General features: G+C 51.6%; 1 protein-coding gene and 1 non-coding gene across 5 annotated transcripts in view; both read right to left on the minus strand.

Annotated features, from left to right (window-relative positions):
• Positions 1-662: 662 nt before the first annotated feature.
• On the minus strand, positions 663-803 carry LOC125413238 (U12 minor spliceosomal RNA). The gene has a single exon (XR_007235898.3). It is a non-coding gene; the product is annotated as a U12 minor spliceosomal RNA (small nuclear RNA).
• Positions 804-7,085: 6,282 nt separating this feature from the next.
• The window catches only part of Bdh1 (3-hydroxybutyrate dehydrogenase 1), a 39,265-nt gene continuing 26,616 nt past the window's right edge, over positions 7,086-19,734 (minus strand). For all 4 annotated transcript variants that reach the window (XM_048453976.3, XM_048453977.3, XM_048453978.3 and 1 more), the window contains exons 5-7: positions 16,997-17,138; positions 10,341-10,493; positions 7,086-9,289 (exon numbers count right to left, since the gene is read on the minus strand). In XM_048453976.3, the coding sequence (XP_048309933.2) occupies positions 8,820-9,289; positions 10,341-10,493; positions 16,997-17,138 (765 nt within the window). In that variant the 3' untranslated portion in view covers positions 7,086-8,819. The remainder of the gene's footprint in view (positions 9,290-10,340; positions 10,494-16,996; positions 17,139-19,734) is intronic.

The following is a 19,734-nucleotide window of genomic DNA, read 5'->3' on the forward strand; positions in this document are numbered from 1 at the left end:
TGTGTGTACAAAACACTCTGCCTCAGAGACGGGAAGATCTCTTCACGTAGAGTTCATTTACACTCCCTAAGGACAGGCTCCCTCCCTGTGGGGCACAGGCAGGAAATGGGGACAGCTTTGGCATTGTTGAATCTCAGCAGGCTTCACTGGAAATGAGAGTGTCACGAGGAAACGACAGGGTGCTTTCTAGGCATGAACCCATAGCTGAAGAGCTGGGTGCGTGAAATTGAAGCTCTGGGAGTTCCTCCTGGCTGGCTGGGCCTGAGCTTCCTCCATGGCTGCTCAGAGCACCCCACCTGCAGCCAGATGGTGACAGCATCCAAAGGAGAGGCTGTCTATCCTCACAGAGGGCAGCAAGTGGCTCCTGACCCATGCGCACAGGCACTCGCGTGACCTCTAAACTCAAAAGAGACTTTTAGGCACTCCAGTGGGCTTCCTGCCAGGTCCCTGAACGCTCTCACAGCATACACAAGAGGGCAAAGGGCTGGGATGCGGCCAAGACTTTATCTCTCCTTCCATTACTATGCTGGCTAACCCCCCTCCCCCACCACACACAGACAGTGAATAAAGAAGATTTATTTGGAAGACAACCCCTGACAAGACAGGCAGTGTTGTCGTGAACAGTTTGTCAACTTTCTGACTCTCTTTAGAATGTAGGGGGTTGGGCAGATCACCACACCCAGGCATCCCACAAAGTAGGCAGGTCGTCTTAGGGGCAACCTTTACCTGCTCAAGACTTCTCACATTAGCAGTGAGGATTCGGGCATCACCCCGGATCGTTATTTTCCTTACTCATAATGCTTGCTAGTTTTCTATCAATGTGACACAAGCTAAAACCGTCTGAGAAGAGGGAACATCAGTTAAGAGCCCAGACTATTCTGGGTTGGGCCATCCTAGGTTGGTGGTCCTGGGTTCTATAAGAAAGGAGGTTGAGCAAGCAAGCCAGGCAGCAAGTTAGTAAGCAGCAACCTCTGTATCAGCGCCTGCCTCCAAGATCCTCCCGTTTGAGTTCCTCCCCGGACTTTTTCAGTGATGAACTACAAGTGGAAGTGTAAGCCGAATGGAACCTTTCCTCCCCAACTTGCTTTTTGGTCATTGTGTTTCATCACAGTAACTGAAATCCTAACTTTGTGGTAGTAAGGCTACTTGTTGATTCCTGGCTGCTCAGTCCCGAAATAATCACACAGAAACAGTATTAATTAAAACACTGCTTGGCCCATTAGCTCTAGCTTTTTATTAGCTAACACTTATATCTTAATTTAACCCATCTCCATTAATCTGTGTATCACCACGTGGCTGTGGCTTACCAGGTAAAGTACCAGCGTCTGGCTCTGGCAGGGCTACATGGCTTCTCTCCTGACTCTGCCTCCTTTCTCCCAGCATTCAGTTTAGTTTTCCCTGCCTAGCTAAGTTCTGCTTTGCTATAGGTCCAAAGCAGTTTCTTTATTAATCAGTGGTAATCACAGCATACAGAGGGAAATCCCACATCATAATTTTTCTGAGGGAGTCACCTCAGTAACCAGCGTCTCACATCAGCAAGCTCAGGACAAGCTGGGAGGACAAATGTGCCTCCTGTTTGTCTGGTTCTCTGCAACCTGTAGGGCTGACAGGGAAGTTCAAGGGTTAGGGGGCATAGAGGAGCAGGGACAGTCTTTCAGAGCAGTCCTCTGTGGGCTCCCATGGCTCCTGCTTGCAGTAAGTTCCATGGGGTCCAGTCGCTGTGGAGCTGCCGGGTGAGTGAGCTTGGGGCCAGGGACAGAGGGCAGGCGATGTATCATCCTGGCCCCAATGAGCTAAATACTCTATGTCCCCCAGTCTCCTTGTTTGTGTTGTTGTTGTTGACCTATGGAGTTTTTTTCACCTAGAAAACATGCAGGATTTTTTTCCAGCAGCCAGTGGTGGTTCTCAGAGAGTCCATTTCAAACCCAGGACAAGACGCCACTGTCCTTCTCTGTTCAGAGAAGTGAAGTTCTGAGTGAGAATGCCTCCCATACGCTCAAAGATTTGAATGCCTGGTCCCTGGTGAGTGGAACTGTTTAGGAAAGATTAGGAGTTATGGCCTTGTTGGAGGAGGTGTGTCACTGGAGGTGGGTTCTGACATTTCAAAATCCCACACCTGGCCTAATGTCTCTCTCTCTACCTGAGGTCATCAGATCAGGACATAAAGGTCTCAGCTACTTTCCCAGCGCTGTCCCTGCTTCCCACCATAATGACCGTGGAGGAAGCCTCTAAAACTGTAGGAAAGCCTTCAATTAATTCTTTTTTTTAAGGGTGGCCTTGGTCATGGTGTCTCCTACAGCAATAGAACCGTGACTGAGACAAGAGTCTACATGCTGCCCCTTCCCTGTCAAACCCAGGAACTCTGAGGGAGTCTCAGAAAGTTCCAGTGTCCAGGCACTGAGAGTTTCAGTGGGCTGCCCTAGAGCATGAGAGGGGTTTCCGGGGCACAAGGGGTGGAGCAAGGGCTGGGGTTGAATGTCACCTCCATCCCACCCAAATATACTGCTGGGGTCTTTTGTTGTTGTTGTTTTGGTTTTCAAGACAGGGTTTCTCTGTGTACTGACTGACCTGGAACTCACCAGGCTGGCCTCGAACTCACAAGAGCCACCTGCCTCTGCCTCCTGAGTGCTGAGATTAAAGGTGTGCACCACCACTGCCTGGCTGCCCTGCTTGGATGTTACTGCAGTGGCGCACTGAAGCATCTCTCCTCCAGCCTTCTGTTTTCCAGCTGTGCTTTGGAGTTACCTTGAAGAATTAAAGTTCTGGGCCCACTCTAGCTACTGACTCTAGGTGTTTTTGTGTGTTTTGTGTCGCTGGGGTTTCCCAGGGTTTCCTGTATACTGGTGAGTGCTCCATCACTGAGCCACATTCCCTAGCTGTCCATGACTCTGATTTTCCCCTTTGCTGTATGAACCAGTTTCCCCCGAGAGATTCCTACACAATTGTTCTTGAAGCCAATGGCTTTGGGGATCCTACTTAAACCAGCCTTTGCATATCCCACCCCACCTATTCCTGGTGCTGCAGTTCTTCCAGACTCCCCAAATTACTGTACTTTCTCTTTAAAGATGCTGTCTCCCTAAGTTCCAGCACTTGGCCTGTCAGACCAGACCTCTGGAACCCCAGCTTCCCACAGGGGATACCCGCAGCCTGCCTGCCTTCCCCTCCCCGGGTACTTCCACACACTTGGTTGTCTTGTAGCAGCACCAGGGTGTCCTGAGCATCCAACAGTTTAGAAAGTGCTGTGGTCCAGGGCAGGCTACCCTACCCTCTCTTAGGACTGGAGGGGGAGAGGGGGAGGATGAGTGGGGGAGTGGGAGAGAAGTGGGAGGAGGGGAGGAAGTGGAAAGTTTGATTGGTATTATTTATAAAGTAATAAAAAAATGTTCAACGTCAAAAAAAAGTGCTGTGGTCTGTCCACCCCATCCCCCACCACGCCAGCCAACGTGCTGGGAATAACATCTCACCCTAGATCTCCTGCAGTCTGAGGACAGGTAGCTCTTAATTCTACCCCCTTCACCCCGAGTATTGAAGAAGACACAGGAAGGGGCCTGCTCTTTGTCCCCTTTCCTGGAAGCCGCCCTTGCTGCTCCGTAAATCTCCTGTTTTCTCATTTAGCATCCTGCTGCTCTTTGCTTCACTTTTCTTCCCATGGGGCCTTGCTTTGGAGCCCAGGCTGGCCTTGAATTCCTGATTGCCTTTCTGCTAGGATGGCCAAGACGCAGTACAGAGCCTGGCTTCCATCTTTGTTTTTCCTCCCAAGTACTAACAAGGTCTCGCTCTGCTTAGCTTCCCAGATCAGGTGAGAGTGGGGGCATATTCAGGGCGATATGGCAGTAGATCTGTCTTTGTTGCTTCTGGTGGGTCCTACACCACGTCCGACAACTTCAGCCAGACATTCTGAACCAAAAATTTTCGGCAGAAGACAGCAAAAGGAGGAAAGAGGCGGCTGCAGAGCCAAGCGTCCCTTACGTGAAGACTACAGCTGAAATGGAGGAAGACGGCCCGTCTGCTCTACTTCTGAGGAGCCCAGTGAGGCTACTCCAGGAGCTGTAATTAAGTTCACCTCTAATTGGATAAGCGAGACCAGCCTGACATGTGAGAGAGTAATTAAGTCTCACTGGGGGCAGGACAAAGTCCCTGGGCAGCAGCATCTCCGGAATCCTCATTCACATTCTCTCTTTCTCCTCCTCCCTCTGTCTCTCCCTCCTTCTGATGTCCAAGAATGGGAAGGCAGAATGGCCCCAGCCCTGCCTTAGAATCTTTCCTGTCCCTACTCTCTGCCCCTCGCATCAAGGGCATGATCACTTGACAATACCTTGGACATAGCAGATGAATGTGGTATAAGACAAGAGAAGGCCAGGCCTCCCCTCTGTTCCGCCTTCTGCAAACTGGGCTGGGAAGAGGCTGGCTTTAATGCTACCGCATCGCCCACTGTTCTATCTCTGCTTAAGTCTAGCTCAGATCTCGGGTCCCGCTGGAGACTAGGGGAATAGGAGGGAGTCCTGGAGACAGAAACTTGAATGCTGGGTTTGCCTTGGCACACTGACTATGATCTCCCATAAATCACATAACCTCCCTGAGGCTCTGGTTTCTTATCTGCAAAATGGGCATAATGTTCCCCAGCACTAATAACCAACCCGCTTATGGTGGAAGGAGATGAGAGACAACCGTTGTGAGGGCACGTGGGAGCAAGCAGCTGTTAGCACCTTGCCAGAGGTGAAAAGTGCTTGAACGCCTAAAGGCAACTCAGCCGACCTTCCAGCCCAGAATGCGTCATCTGTCCACGAGGGGTGGGGTAATCATGGTTGAAATCTCCCTTTCACATAGCAAGGGAAGCCTTATCAAAAGAGGGACTTGAGCTCTTGAACTTAACTTAGCCACTACCAAGTATCAAGAGGATTGAGATTCCAATTGTCTGTGGAGGTCTGGGTCAGAGCCAAAGTCATGTGCCCAAGACTTGAGGCTAGACAGTGGAGGCAGGGTTGACTCTGCCTTTGGCTAAATCTTTTAGGACCAAGGAGAGACTCCCGGGTACTGAGTCCTCTGTCACTAGCAAGGTTCAAGCTCCAAGGCATCCTCTGTTAGCTCTTGTCCAAACTACGGTCCCTGGTCCCCATCCTCAGATGCTCACACTATACCTCTGAAGCTGTCACTCATGAATCTCCATCCTCTAAGGACTGTGCAGACCAGAAAGGCTTTTGACACCTTGGGGTTGGCTGGGTAATCTCCACGGCAGTCCCAGTGCCTCCATCTCTCTTTAAGCCAAACCAATCCTATCTGTCCCAAGCCCTGCTCCTGTGTCTCTCAAGTCCCTATGGGTGTGGACTCAAGCGTTTCTAGAACCTGTCCTCCGAAATGCCCACTGGGCACAGTATCGGCTCTGCGAAAGCACAAGTGGCTGGAGGATTCCTTTAGCTCCGTCTCCCAGGGAGCCGAGCTCAGAATGCCCATGGGGTGGGGGTGGGGGGCTGGGGGAGCTGGTCTATGTGACCATGCTCTGTGATGGTTACTGTGCTTGAGCTCAGAGATTCCTCTTACTGTTACATAATCGAGGTTTTTTTTTTTTTTTTTCCCCTCCTTATTTTAGATCCTGGTACCATCTGTCCTGTTTTTCATGCATTGCTGACTCCGGGCTGGAGGTGAGCTCAGGCTTGGCCAGTCTGTTACCTTATCTGTAAAAGGAGATCTTGACCCCGCCCTGCCTGCCTGCCAGGGCAGCTGGACGGAGCAGGAGAGAGGTGTAACTGGCTGGGTAAGTGTGTCTGGCGCTGTACACAGGAGTCTGGTTGTTAACCTGGTTCTCCAAGCTGGGCGAAGGTGCTTGCTCACCTGTCCTAGGAGAGTGCCCACAGATTTGCAGAGCAGGGTTGAAACACAGGAAGTGAACAGACCTCGCCACGGGAGCCTCAAGACTCCCTGCCATAGGCCGCAGGGGCACAGCCCTAGCAGTGTGTGACAGGCAAGGCCAGGTTGTCTTGTTACCTGCTCACGTGGCCTCCTGGCCTTGTGGTGGCGGTGGAATGTGAAACTCGGCACAGGTTGACTTCACAGACAGAAAAGCCTTGTAAAAACCTGTCCATTTCCAGCCATCAAAGGTGGGTTCATGCCAGCTGCATCAGGCCAGAGGTCCCAGTTGAAGTCCTAGGTGCGGGCTAAGTCCAACCTGAGTCCCATCCTTATCCTCCCCACCCCCACACTAAGGTTTGTCCAAAATGCTTTCCTTCCTTCTGCCTGTGGAACTGAGGTTCAAAGGCACAACCACAGGTTTGGGCGAATGGGAGCCAGCAATACTGCAAGGCCATCTCCCTGCCTTAAAGGACATGAGAAGGCGTCCATAAGACAAAGAATGTCAGGCTCTTGGCTATACTGGTCAGTTTGGCAGTTATAAAAACATGCCAGTAATTGAGGATTAAGCAATAAAATACATGTTCACATAACTCTGGAGGCTGGACGTTCTGTCCCTACCCCCTGATGCTGGGCGAGTCACCCTCCTCTTTGGGGCCTCAGTTATATGACCTATAAAATGGGAACACTCTGTGATCTGCCCACCTCACCTGTCTCATAAAGATCAAAGGCAATCCTGTGCCCAAGCTGGACGGTAATTGCAACAAGGGAAGGGGTTGCGGGTTGGTTTGAATCACCACCGAGATTATGTGGAGGGAAGGTACACTGGGGTTTTCTTTTCTGAGACAGGGGTCTTACTGTGTAGTCCAGGCTGGCTTGGAACTCCCTATGTAGACCAGGCTTATCTTGAGCTCACAGAGATCAGCCTGCTTCTTCTGCCTAACGAGCGCCGGGATTAAAAGAGTGTCCGGGATTAAAAGAGTGTGCGGCCACGCCTGGTAGCCTCAGGCTTTTCAGTTACAGAGAATGCGGAGGAAAACGAAGGGCTAGCAAGACAGCGTAATCCTAAGTAAAATCAATCACAAGAGCCCGACCAGGCAGTCCTCTTTTGTAGCTTAAGATGCCGGTGGAGATTCTCCAGCATCAGTTTATTTCTACTCCGGACTCAAGTATGTGCCACCTCTAATCCCCTTCTAGTTCCCAGTGATGGATGGATACAGACGTGCAACTCCAGGCCACTCTCCAAGTGTTACAACCAATCTCTTTATTAAGCACGAAAACAAATTCTCCAAGATGTAAAAATGCCACCCGAAGGCTCCAGCTGGAGACAGGCACTGCAGTACAAAAGAGGCTCGCTGCTGTGAGGGAGCCCTCTGGACCCTGAGGCCCCGCCTCCCTCTTTCCTTCCCTCCCAGGCCCGGTCTTGCCTGAAGACGGGCTGGAACGGGGTACCCCTGATTGAATCCGGAGCGGTCAAAAGCCCAAAAGGCAAGCTGCATTCGCTCTCTGTGGAACCCTCTTTGCTTCAGCAAGGCTGCTCCCGGCAGCCTGGTCTAGCTACCTGGGTTCCTTTGCTCTCTCCTGGCACTGGGCTCCGGGTTCAGGCCAGACAACTGCTTAGGAGTGCAAGGATCACCGTTTCTAAAGGGGCTTTGCTTCTTTCTTTGTTCCCAGGCAGTGTCCAAGTAGGTGGTCAAAGGCTCTTGGAGGACCTCAAGCTTGTGTGGAAGGAAAAAAAAAAACGCCTGAGCGGACTCCAGCTGAGGAGGCATAGCTCCCTCTGGTGGCAGGTCGAGATTTTGCCGCAAAAGGCACAAATCATTGTGAAGAGCCTGCACTCCCTGGCTCACGGCAGTACTTGGTTTGGATCCAAATACCCAGACCCTGACCAACTGCAGGGACAGACGGCCTTCAAATGCAAACCTTCCTGATTGGCAACACAGACTGCCTAGCAGTGTCTCAGCTTAATTAAAAAAATGTTTACAGTAGGAAGGAGAGGTGACCACCCTGAAATCCTGTGGAGCAGGTGTGTGTGTGTGTGTGTGTGTGTGTGTGTGTGAGTGTGTGTGTGCGTGCGTGCGTGCGTGCGCGCGCTTACATGCACCACATAAGCCCATGAGACAAGTAGGTGCCCAGACCCATTGCTGGGGAGATGTCTCAGTGCCCAGCCTTGGCACTGCTAATTTGTCTACAGCCCCAAGGATAGCACCAATCCTGTCCAAGGCGAAACCAAACCATACGCCTAGGCAAAGAGCACCTCTGCCCAGACCCAACCTGAGTCTTCAAAGATGATGGAGAAACCTCAACTGCCAACCTCCAGATCTCCCATCCCCAGCCAGCTGAGAGTCAGTGCCATGGATGGGCAGAGAGCACACAGTAGCACCTGGTGTGACTGTCTCAAGAGAAGACACCCTGCCGGTAAGAGGATTCAAAGTGTCCCTGGAACACAGTGTGATGAGTTTTACAGCAATGCCCAAGCACGAGCAGGACCGCTTGGGTGCAGTGGAAGAGGTATTTCATTGCACCCAAGTGCCACAGAGCTGCAAATTCTTCATGCACACAAGGAGAAAAAAACATCTGTTCTTTTTACTCGTGAGACTAGCTTAAGGATTAAATGGGATAAATATTTTGAACGGATGTTTTGGCTTAGAAATGATTTTGGATTCTAGTCTAATAATCTGTTTTTAATAGAAAGATATTTCCCACAAATCTTTGTATAAAATCAACTTGAGCTAGATAGAAGCACCATGTTGGCCTTGAGGCTTAGGGCCACCCACCTGTGACCCCCCCCCCCACATCTGTGAAGGCCTACACCCTTCACCACGTGAACAAGTAAGGCTAATGCTAGAATAAGTCTTCCTACGACCGTGGATGTTCCATAGCGAGTCATCAAAAAGGAAACTGTATGAACTCCCTCCCCTCGGCCTTCCCCTCCCACCAGATCCCTCCCCCCGGGAGAGGACACGGGAGCCTCTTCAGTGTATGTAGATCTTGTCAGAGATGGCTCCCGGGAAGTGGGTCATGATCTGCATTCGCAGCCACCAGTAGTAGTCCATGGGGTGGTAGCGGGTGTAGGGGGTGGTGGCCGTCAGGGCGTGCGTGACAGCGTCGATGACGGAGGATGTGTCTGTGGAGCCGCTGTTGCAGTAGGTCTCCATCTTGGCGATCTTCTCGTCGAAGTACTTCTTGCCATAGTCTTTGCGGACCACCTCGGGAAGCTCGTCCCACATCTTCTTGGCGATGGCCTGGATACGCTCAGGGCTATACAGACTGGTGGCGGCGATGAAATTGCCGGGCTCCACCACACTGACCTTCACGCCCAAAGGGTGCATCTCGTATCGCAGGCAGTCAGAGAAAGCCTCTACCCCGAACTTGGTGATGCAGTATGGCGAGCGGGCTGGGTTGGCCATGCGGCCCAGCATGCTGCTGATATTAACGACACGGCCTATAGAAGAAGACAGCAAACATCTGCTCAGGGGGCATTGCCCTGTGATATGGTGGCTCGGCGGAGACAGCTTTAGAACCATCCGGAGGCAGGTTGGACTTTAGGTGGCATTGTGGGACTCAGGCACAGAGAAAATGGTGCCCTCAAAAGCATTCCATCACAGGCCCAGCCTGGGAATGCAGGGGCCCGTTACAACTCCCTGTAGGGTTGGGGTAGATCCCTCTCAGCCCAGGCTGACCTGGGTCAGCTTGCCTAAGGAGTGCCCCCAGGAACACCCGCCCCCCAGTGTGAAGTCGCTGAAAGGTTGAGCTTCCTCATAGACTACAGACTGAACCCCCGTTCATGCCTCTGCTGCCAAGACCTTGGGACAGATCTGGGGATCTGGTACCTTTTGTCACAAGGGCTTGTTGTTCCATGGAAAAAAAGTCAGATCTTATGACTTTATAGATGGTTTTGCTCACATTTGGCTATTTTATATGATTTGGGAATTGTGTCTCTTCTTCAAGTTTCTAGTCTTGTTTGAACTGAATAACACAACGTCTCATTTTTAAGCTACGGAACATGCTAATATTTGTCTAGCATTACACAGTGATGGAACGGCATGTAGACACCGCTGGTGCACATGTGCTGACTTCTCCAGAGCTGGTTCTTAGAGGACAAGCCTCTACGATGCAGATGCATAAGCCCGGAGTGCACAGACCACTGAACTACCTTGCTTGTCTGTTTTTGAGACAGGGTCTCATCATGTATCCCAGGCTGACTTTAACCTCCAGGTCTTCCTGCCTCGGTTGCCCGAGTGCTGGGTTTACAGATGTCCCTACCACCTCAGCTCATCTGCTCCACTTCTGAAAGCTACAGACCCCTCTCCCCTGCCTGGCCACTCTGTCAATCACCATTCCCAAGCCGAGCCTGGTTCTGAGATGCCAGAGTTCAGCCTCGCTGTTATGGATGATAACTCTGGCAGGTCTGGGGTTTCCATTCTGAACAGGAATGAAAAGGTTGGACAGGTTCAGGGAGGGGTGGGCAGGAAGACTCTCTCTTCCCAACTCACCTTTGGCTCTCCGGAGAAGGGGGAGGAAGGATTTTGTTGTGCGTACTGTGCCCCAGAGGTTCACTTCTGCCACCTCCTTATACGTCTCCATGCTGGTGAACTCCACCTCACCAAATGTTGAGATGCCTGCATTGTTAACCAGGCCCCACATTCCTGCACACAAGCGGACACAACCTGTCACCATACGGACTCAAATGCAAACACTAGTCTGCCACACTCTACTCTGAGATCTTTCTTCCATGACTCCCAGCCTCTCGTCCAAGGCTTTCAGGAAACATTTCTAGAGTTGGCCATCTCTAGAGTGAAAGGGGGGGAGGGAGAGAGAAAGAGAGAGAGAGAGAGAGAGAGAGAGAGAGAGAGAGAGAGAGAGAGAGAGAGAGAGCCAACACCCTGACTGAATAGACTGTCCCTCTGGTAGAATGTCCAGGCTTCAAGTTACTGCTAACTGAATCAATTCTCAGCCCTTCTTGACTGAGCCTCGTAGAGTCTCCGCCTGTGTCCCACTCCACTCCAGCTCTCTATGGTTGTCATAACCTTGACACATATCTGGGAAGGGCTCATAGTAATTAAAAAGATGCCTCCATCAGATCGGCTTGTAAGCAATCTGTAGGGCGTTTTCTTGATTTTGAGGGGCCCAGCCCACTGTGGGTGCTCCAATGCCTTCTTGCCAGGTGGTGTGGAAGAAAGCAATTGAGCAACCCATGTAGGGCAAACCAGGCGGTGGCTCTCCTCCACAGCCTCTGCTTCTGTGTTGCCTCTAGGCCCTTGCTTTGAGCGTCTGCCCTGAGTTCCTTCAGCGACGAACTATGACGTGGAAGTTTATACGCCAAATAAACCCTCTCCCAATGTGTTTGTGGTCATGGTGTCTTTCACAGCAATCAAAAAGTGAAGGCGACAGGCATCTCTCTCCTCCACATGACCTCAAGTCTACACCCTGCACCTATTCATCCAACTCAGCTGTTGCTCGAGGGCCCCTCTTGCCAGCAGTCAAGGAAACCTCAGGAATTTTCCAGGCCAAGCTCATAGAAGGGTGCACAACTTCAAGGTCACCTATTAAGTTATGGGCTCTGCTGCCAAGCCTTGTTCATGGTCAGGCGCCGCCCCGCTCCACCTTGGGACTGTTAACAATTCTCTATTCTCTCAAGCTCCTCCTCCGAGCTGTTTGCTGGTGGTCACACATTAAGGGACCTCGGCTCAGGATTCTTTCGGCCAGTGTGTCTCTTCTTGCCCCCTCCTGAGACTGTGCGGTGATTCAGGCTACGAGAAGATGCCTGTTCTCTCAGCATGCTCCAGCTGACTAGTCTATACGAGAGCAGCTAAGGGACAGCTGGCTTTTGTAGACTCAGACGATGTTGGTTCTGCAAAGTTCCTGGAGTTTATTTTGTCTGTTAACTATTTTTGCAGCAAGGCAAGGGAAACCAAAGCTGTCAAGGGAAAAGACAGATTTAAGTCTCATCATTAAGTCGGAGGCAGAGTTGAACCTGAGCCAAGGGAACACAGCCTGTTTTCCAGGGCTCCTTTCGAGTTCAGTTTTTTGGGTGTAAGAAGTGGATGGGTCAGACCCCAGGGCAGAATGGGGTCCTGCCTCTTTGGTGTGGAGATCCTCAGCATTTGGTCTCCTTATGGCTTAATCTCCTGCCACTAAAAGCTCTGTGTTCCTTGCAGGGGCTGCAGCAGACATGGTGCCTGCTCGCAGCCTGTGAGAATAAGCCCCGGACTCACTCTCCCAGTGCATCATGGGAATGAATGTGTAAATGACAGAGTAATTGGTCTCATGTTGCTTTCCTTCCGTCTTGCCCAAATTAAAGCTTGGTCAGCTGACCTCTGGTGCCTTCTCCTTCAATTACGGGGAATTAAGGGCATTTATTAAGGAGAGGAAATTGCTGGTTAACTAAGTGTCCAAAGAGCTCCCTCTTGCACCAGCTGCCTGCGGGGACTTCCTGCCCTCAGCTCTCAGGCTGAAATTGGGACCTTGAGGCACAACCCACACAATCCGAGGCACCCCAGAAATCCACAGCTTCCAGGTCTGTCTTTTGACTTCCCCGAGACTTCTCTCCTGGAGTCCAAAACCTCTCCAGAGGCTAGGCTAACCTATGGCCCCTACCCATGCCTCCCTGCCCACAGCTGGCAGGCTTTTCTTCCTTTAGGTACTTCTCCTTTGCCCCAGAAATCGCCCTTCAACTCTGTCTCTATTAGGAATTCAAGACGTGCGTGTTGGGTGGTGGATGCCTACAAACACTGTGTTTTCATATCCCAAAGAGTCTTCTTAACCATGCCACCTGATCTCCTTCCTTCTGCAGCCAGACTTCTGAGAACATCCTATCCTCTCTATCCGGTCACACCGCTCTGGACTCCAACCTCCATCGCCTATTCACCGGGTTCTCCTAGGGCCTCAGAGAGGCCACCAACTAAACCCCGCCTCTGTCTCTATTCTCAGACACCATCTCAGGCCCTGGACACCAGCTTTCCCCTGGGTTTAGTGACACGGGGCATCCCAGCTCTTTTCCTCTACCAGCCTCCACCCGTCGCAGGCACACCCAGTGTCTTACGCTCTGCCTGACTCTCCTGAATGCTGGCACAGTCTCCTCATCTACTGGATGTTTATAGACCCTTCCAGCGGCTTTGTGTTTGATTCAGATGGGACGGTATCACACGACCTGAAATGCATGCGTGCATGCTCCACCTGAAAATAAAACAATTCTATCTGGCACTACTGTCCAATAAAGATGAATTAAACTTGACGTGTGAAAGTCTACTGTGTGATAGAGCTGGTGACTAGGCAGAGAGCAGGTAGCCTCAGAGCTCTCTAGAGTCCTTACCTAAGCCAAAGCTCCAACAGTGCCCCTGCTAGTCCAGAAGGCAGCTGCTCCCCCAGAAGGGTCTCACCATTACCTCCATGTCCAGACAACTCCCATGGACCCCTAAAAGGAACAGCTCCAGAGCTCCGCCTTACCGTCTCTTCTATCTGCGCTGCATGGTCCTAACTCACCCTGAGCGCAGCTAACGCGCTGAGTCTGTCCTGTTAGCTAGCTCCTCTAGCTCCTTCACTTCTCCCATCCGATGTGTCAGCCAGGGCTGGGAAGATGCCTGGTGGTTAGAATGTCAGCCACCAGGTCCTAGAGAGGCACTTGATGATGTCACCTGATCCTCATAGCTAAGTCACACAGTAGATGCTAAATCGGCCCATAGCTGAATGAGGTAACTGAAGCTCGGTGTCACCAGGACCAGGCGAGGAAGATGAGATTTGGACCTAGACGGGGGACGAGCCTTCAAGTTCAGCCCCATATAGCTGCTGGTTTCCTTTGCTGGGGCAGAGAGTCAATTCTGTTTCCTTCTGCATTAACTTAGGTCCTGGCTGACCTCTCTGCTGTGCTGTTGGTGAAGACCCAGGTCTCCCCACCTCAATCTGTATCTACCATCTCTACAGGGCCTGCAGCCAGGCTAGTCCTCCTCGGGTCCTGTAGCTCTCAATCTGTGGGTAGCACACAAGGCCCTTGTAGACTTCTTCCCACCCCTACACATTCTGCCTCCATCAGTATGAACAGCTCGGTTGCTCCTCTGGGAAGTCTGCCCCTTGTCACCACAGGGGTGAAGTCTAGGCTAAAGCCTAGAAGTACTTTACCACTTCACAGACGAGCAAGTTGAGGCCCACACAGGACCTGGTTGACATCCAAGTCACATTTCTCTGGAAAGGTGGAGACCCGGGAAAATCCAGTCCTCCCCCTCTGATACCAAGAGACAGGCCTGGTGTAAAGAATTCCCTGCCCACGGCATCAAGCCCCTGGGTTGTTTAACCGTTCTTTGAAGGTTTGTCCTGGAGTCACTAGGTTGGTGTCTAGTTCCAAGATCCTCCTGACAGATCAGAGCCCTCCAGGCACCAAGCATAGTCCCAGCCAAACAGCAAGGACTCAGTAAATGCTTACTCAGTGGTCAGTAATGACTTCGGGGTCAGGCCACACCCACAGCCCGTCAACACCTGTGTGTTGCTTTCCTGGAGTTGGGAGGGCTGTTCACAGGCACCACATGTCCATCCCTCTGAGTCCTACAAAGGTGGGGCTAGTGGAAGGTAGCTGGACACTCTAAGCAGAGCGTCCTTCACCTCAGCACCTCAGGTGACTTCTCAGACTTCGGTAGTGACCGTCCCATGGAGCCAGAGTGAAAACCAATTTCAAAATGTGCCCAAGATGGGAGTACACCAGTCCTTGTGTTAAACGTGCTGAGATGTTCTGGGAGGGCGCCACCTGGAGGTCAAAGCCAGCACTGCATGTGGGAGCTTTTGCTGATTTACCAGGAAAAGGACCACAGGGCTCAAGGGGGACAGCAGTGGGAGGTGGGGTGCATAACTGGCAGGGAAGAGGTAGATGGGGAGGATGGGAAATACTGGGGGTGGGGGATCCGGCATGCAAATGTTATCTGACAGTTTTATTTTCTGGTTTTGAACCCAAAAGTTCCAAATCATTTCCCCCAAACTGCATTATGGTTACGGTGGGTCATGGCGATGGGCAGAGCAGAGGCTGTGGGTCCCAGCTGTGCCCCATTCCTGTCAAGCCCCACGAGCTGTGATTCCAGACTGCCTGGTGCTGTGGCCTTCCCCCTTCCTAGTCTGTGAAGGCAGCACCCTAGCTGCCCAGGGAGGCTGTGGGGACAAAGGGTGACAGGCTATGTGGCTGGCAATCATCCCACTGGGGCCCAGCCTGCCTTTTCTAAATGGGCCAGGGACGCCAACTATCGCTGTTAATCATTAAACAGTGAGTCTGTAACACACTGGGTGCTCCTGGAGAACACAGGGCCCCAGAATGGCCTCTAGGAGGGGGTGGGGTGGCAGCACCGAGCTGCCGAGGTGACCCCAGTGACAGACTCCCGAACGGACAGTCTCTCCCATGGCTAGCCATGTGGCGCAAGCTCTTCTCAGAGATGGCAGCGTTTTACAGCCTGGCGATTTCGGTAAGCTACACAGCACAGGTGCAGGTCCCCCGGCCCCCTTCACTGGGCCCCACCCAGAAGCTATGCAGCAGGGAGTTGACTGAGGCACCCCCCTTTTCCCTGGCCTGCCAAAGGGCTCTAAAATAACAGCGCAAACTGATTCTTCCACAGGGCCTACTGTGTGGCCTAGCTCCATGCTTTCGGGGTCCACTTGAATGGTATCCCACCCCCTCTGAGGTGGAGACCCCTCACACTATGGTCCTCCACCCAGGCTGAACTCAGGCAGCTCTGCAGCATTCGATCCTTGACCCCCTTGCTCTCCACACTTTCTCCTTTGAGGCACTCCATCCAACCTCTGTGACATCCATATCTCTCCTCCCTGGGTCCTAACTGCTTGTATCCCCTCTGGACACTCCTCCAGGGTGTTTCACGGGCACTTCCATGACTTCTTACCCGTCCCTCATCTTGCTCCTGCCGTTGAGGACACCAACTATGTAGGACAGACATCTCTTGCCTCTTTTTCATCTCCATATCCAAATCAACTCTGCCAACTTTGTTCTCTCAGTGCCATTAGCGAGTGCCAGTACCACCAGCGAGCTCCAGTACCACTAGCGAGCGCCAAGTACCACCAGCGAGCGCCAGTACCACCAGCGAGCGCCAGTACCACCAGCGAGTGCCAGTACCACCAGCGAGCTCCAGTACCACCAGCGAGCGCCAAGTACCACCAGCGAGCGCCAAGTACCACCAGCGAGCGCCAGTACCACCAGCGAGTGCCAGTACCACCAGCGAGCTCCAGTACCACCAGCGAGCGCCAGTACCACCAGCGAGCGCCAGTACCACCAGCGAGCTCAGTACCACCAGCGAGCGCCAGTACCACCAGCGAGCGCCAGTACCACCAGCGAGCTCCAGTACCATCAGCGAGCGCCAGTACCACCAGCGAGCTCAGTACCACTAGTGAACTCCAGTACCGCTAAAGAGCTCCATCTACCACCCTGTTCATGTGCCACCTGTGCCACCCATACTCCCCTTTAACCCATCTGCCTCCCCACTCTAATGCAGGCTTCAGAGGGAGCTTTGGAAGTCGAGCCACGCCATTACCTCAAGACAATCCCTTCACTCTCTGGCACCTTCGGCCAAGCAGCCAGTCCCTTACCTCATCTGCTGCTGCCTCCGGTCTCAACCTTACGATGGGACCCTCTATCACACCCCAGCACATCATGGGCTGCTTCCCAGCACCGTTCAAGCTCTGCCCTCCCTCTGGCATCACCTCCCTGGCTCTCGACCACACTACCCACTCCTACCATACCCCTGACACTGGGCCCGGCCCCTTTCCTTGCTGTTCTGCCTCTGTCCGTGCCCTGCTCCCTGATGGTGAACTGAGTTCACCCACTGAACTCTAAGGTCCTCAGGGATAGAGAGTGGGTATCTTTGTGTCTCCATCACTCAGCCCAGTGCCTGGTCCAGAGTGGGCATTTAAAGAGCATTGGAGGAACTGGCCTGAACTAGGAAGTCAATCTGTCACACCAGATTTCAAACTTGCCTCTAGTCCTATTTCACTGCCCTATTACACAGGTAGGTTTAGTTTAATCCACTTCCTTATACTGGATAGAAGGAAGAGTTTAAACAATAAAGAGAGGAACCTTTCTCCAGGAGGCCAGCAAACGGAGGGCGGTGTTGGGCAGGATCCCTGGAAGAACGCCACATACCAACCCTGAGTCTCGCGGCACCCTTACCCTTCTCAGGGTCCTTCAGGCTGGAGCGGATGGTCTCCACCGCTTTCTCTATCTCTTCGCTGTTGCAGACATTGAGCTGGATGGTTCTCAGGCGGTCACTCTTTAAGCTGTCCAGCTCCTTGACCCCAGCATCACCTTTGTCCTGGGAGAGATAGGGCTGCGGTCACTGCTGTCCTTCACACCCTGGGCAGGTTCTGGAATTAGGACCCAGCCCAGGTAGGGACTGCCTCTAACCACCTGCAAAGCCTGAGGCTTACCCTGACACAAGACTGCGAAAGTTCACAGTAACGTTATTCAAAATAGCCAAACACCAAAGCAAGTTTTATAAATATCCTGAATTAATGTTTATTTTTATTTTTGTGCAAGTTTTAAAATGCAGTTTGGGGCTGGAAAGATGGCTCAGCAGTTAAGAGTATTTGCTGCTCTTGCAGAGGACTTGGGGTCAGTTCCCAGCACCTCTATAGTGGCTCACAACCATCATCCAGAACTTCAGATCCAGGGGATCTGACACCCTCTTCTGGCCTCTGGGAGCACCAGGCACACATGTGATTTTCATATATGCAGGCAAAACATCCATACACGGGCTGGAGAGATGACTCAGCAGTTAAGAGCACTGGCTGTTCTTCCAGAGGTGCTGAGCTCAGTTCCCAGCAACAACATGGTGGCTCACAGCCGTCTACAGTGGGAGCTGATGCCCTCTTTTGGTATAAAGGCACAAATGTAGAGAGATCACTCATTCATAAAATAAATACATCTTTAAAAAAAAAATCCCCAGCTAGGACCCTGGGCAGTGGAAGAGAGGGTGCATGAACTGGCCTTGTCCTGTAGTCAGACTGATGACTATCTTGAATATCACCATAGAACCTTCATCCGGCGACAGATGGAGATAGAGACAGAGACCCACATGGGAGTACTGGACTGAGCTCTCAAGGTCCAGTTGAAGAGCAGAAAGAGGGAGAATATGACCAAGGAAGTCAGGACCACGATGGGTTGATCCACCCACTGAGACAATGTGCCTGAACTAACGGGAGCTCACCAAATCTAGCTGAACTGGGACTGAACGAGCATGGGATCAAACTGAACTCTCTGAATGTGGCTCACAATTGGAGCAGACTGAGAAGCCAATGATAATGACACTGGGATTTGTCTCTATTGCATGTACTGGCTTTTTGGGATCCTAGTCTATTTGGATGCATACCATCCTAAGCCTGGATGGAGGGGGAAGGGCCTTGGACTTCCCACAGGGCAGGGTACCCTGCCATCTCTTAGGACTGGAGGGGGAAAGGAGGAGGGTGAGTGGAGGAGTAGGAGGGAAGTGGGAGGAGGGAAGGAAGTGGAAATTTTGATTCCTAGTATTAATAAAGTAATAAAAAAATAAAAAAAAAATCTCTAAAGATGTTATATAGTTTATCTAGGGTACAAATGAGCAAAGTACTGTAGCATATCCATATAATTAAGTAATATTCTGCAGAGACAAATGAATTATAACAAATGCTACAATATAGATGGCTTTCAAAAACACGCTAAGGCCAGGTGTGTTGGCGCTCCATTCTTGTCAAGCCCCAAGGCCCCCAAGCTGTGACTCCAGGCTGCTTGATGCTGCTGCCTCCCCACTTCCCAGTCTGTGAAGGCAACGCCCTAGCTGCCCAGGGAGGCCTTTCATCCCAGCACTTGGAAGGCAGAGACAAATGGATCTCTGTGAGCTCCTGGCCCCTCAGAGCTGCACAGTGAGACTCTGTCTAAAAACAAACAAACACTGTGCTAGGTGAAAGACACACAGTAAAAAGACCCAGTGACATTGAGTCCAATGTGAGATTCATCCAGAGAAGGCAGGTCTAGGGGGATGGAAATCAGTGGTGTCCAGGGCTTGAGGTGTGTGTGTTGGGGTAGAGGGCGAATAACTGAAAAGAACCAAAAGGTAAAATACTGAGCCAAGGAAATGTTCTCAAAGTGAACTGTGGAGGTGACATAACTCTCTGAACTGGGGGAGAGTCCCCTAGTTATATTTGCAGCCTCATGTTTTAATACTTCCCTTCGTGGCCCCTAAATGCTGCCTGAAGTCCCAAAGCAGCTAGCTCTAAACTTCCAAGACTGTGCTTAGCTGTCCCTTCTGTCTGTCAGGCCCATCTCTTCCTTCTCTGCACTCCCACCCCTACCCTAGAACATTCTGGAAAGGGCTTGAGAATGCTTTCATTCTCGTTCTTCAACTGTGTTTGTGCATGGCGTCCTCTCACCACTGGACGGAGAGTTCCTTGGGTGTACTGGCTAGTTTTTTGTCAGTCTGGCCCAAGCAAAAGTTATCTGAGAGGAGGGAATGCCAACTGAGAAAAAGTCTCCAAAAGATCAAGCTGTGGGCAAGCCCATAGATCATTTTCTTAATTAGTGGTAGGTGTGGGAAGGCCCAGGCCATTGTGAGTGATACCACTCTTGGGCTGGGGTCCTGGGTGCTATAAAAAATCAGGCTGACCAAGCCATGAGGAGCAAGCCAGTAACCAACACTCCTCCACGGCCTCTGCATCAGCTCCTGCCTTCAGGAGCTTGCCCTGCTTGAGTTCCTGCTCTCATTGCCTTCTACAAAGATGTGTGATATGGAAGTGTGGGCAAAAGAAACACTTTACTCCCCAACTTGCTTTTGGTCATAGTATTTATCACAGAAATAGTAACCCTAACGAAGATACTGGATCTTGGACCAGTCTTATTCTACAACATCTAGCAAAGCATCGAGCTCATCACCATCA

The sequence above is a fragment of the Myodes glareolus genome, chromosome 2 (genome assembly GCF_982192425.1).
Source record: "Myodes glareolus chromosome 2, mMyoGla1.1, whole genome shotgun sequence".
NCBI lineage: Eukaryota > Metazoa > Chordata > Mammalia > Rodentia > Cricetidae > Myodes > Myodes glareolus.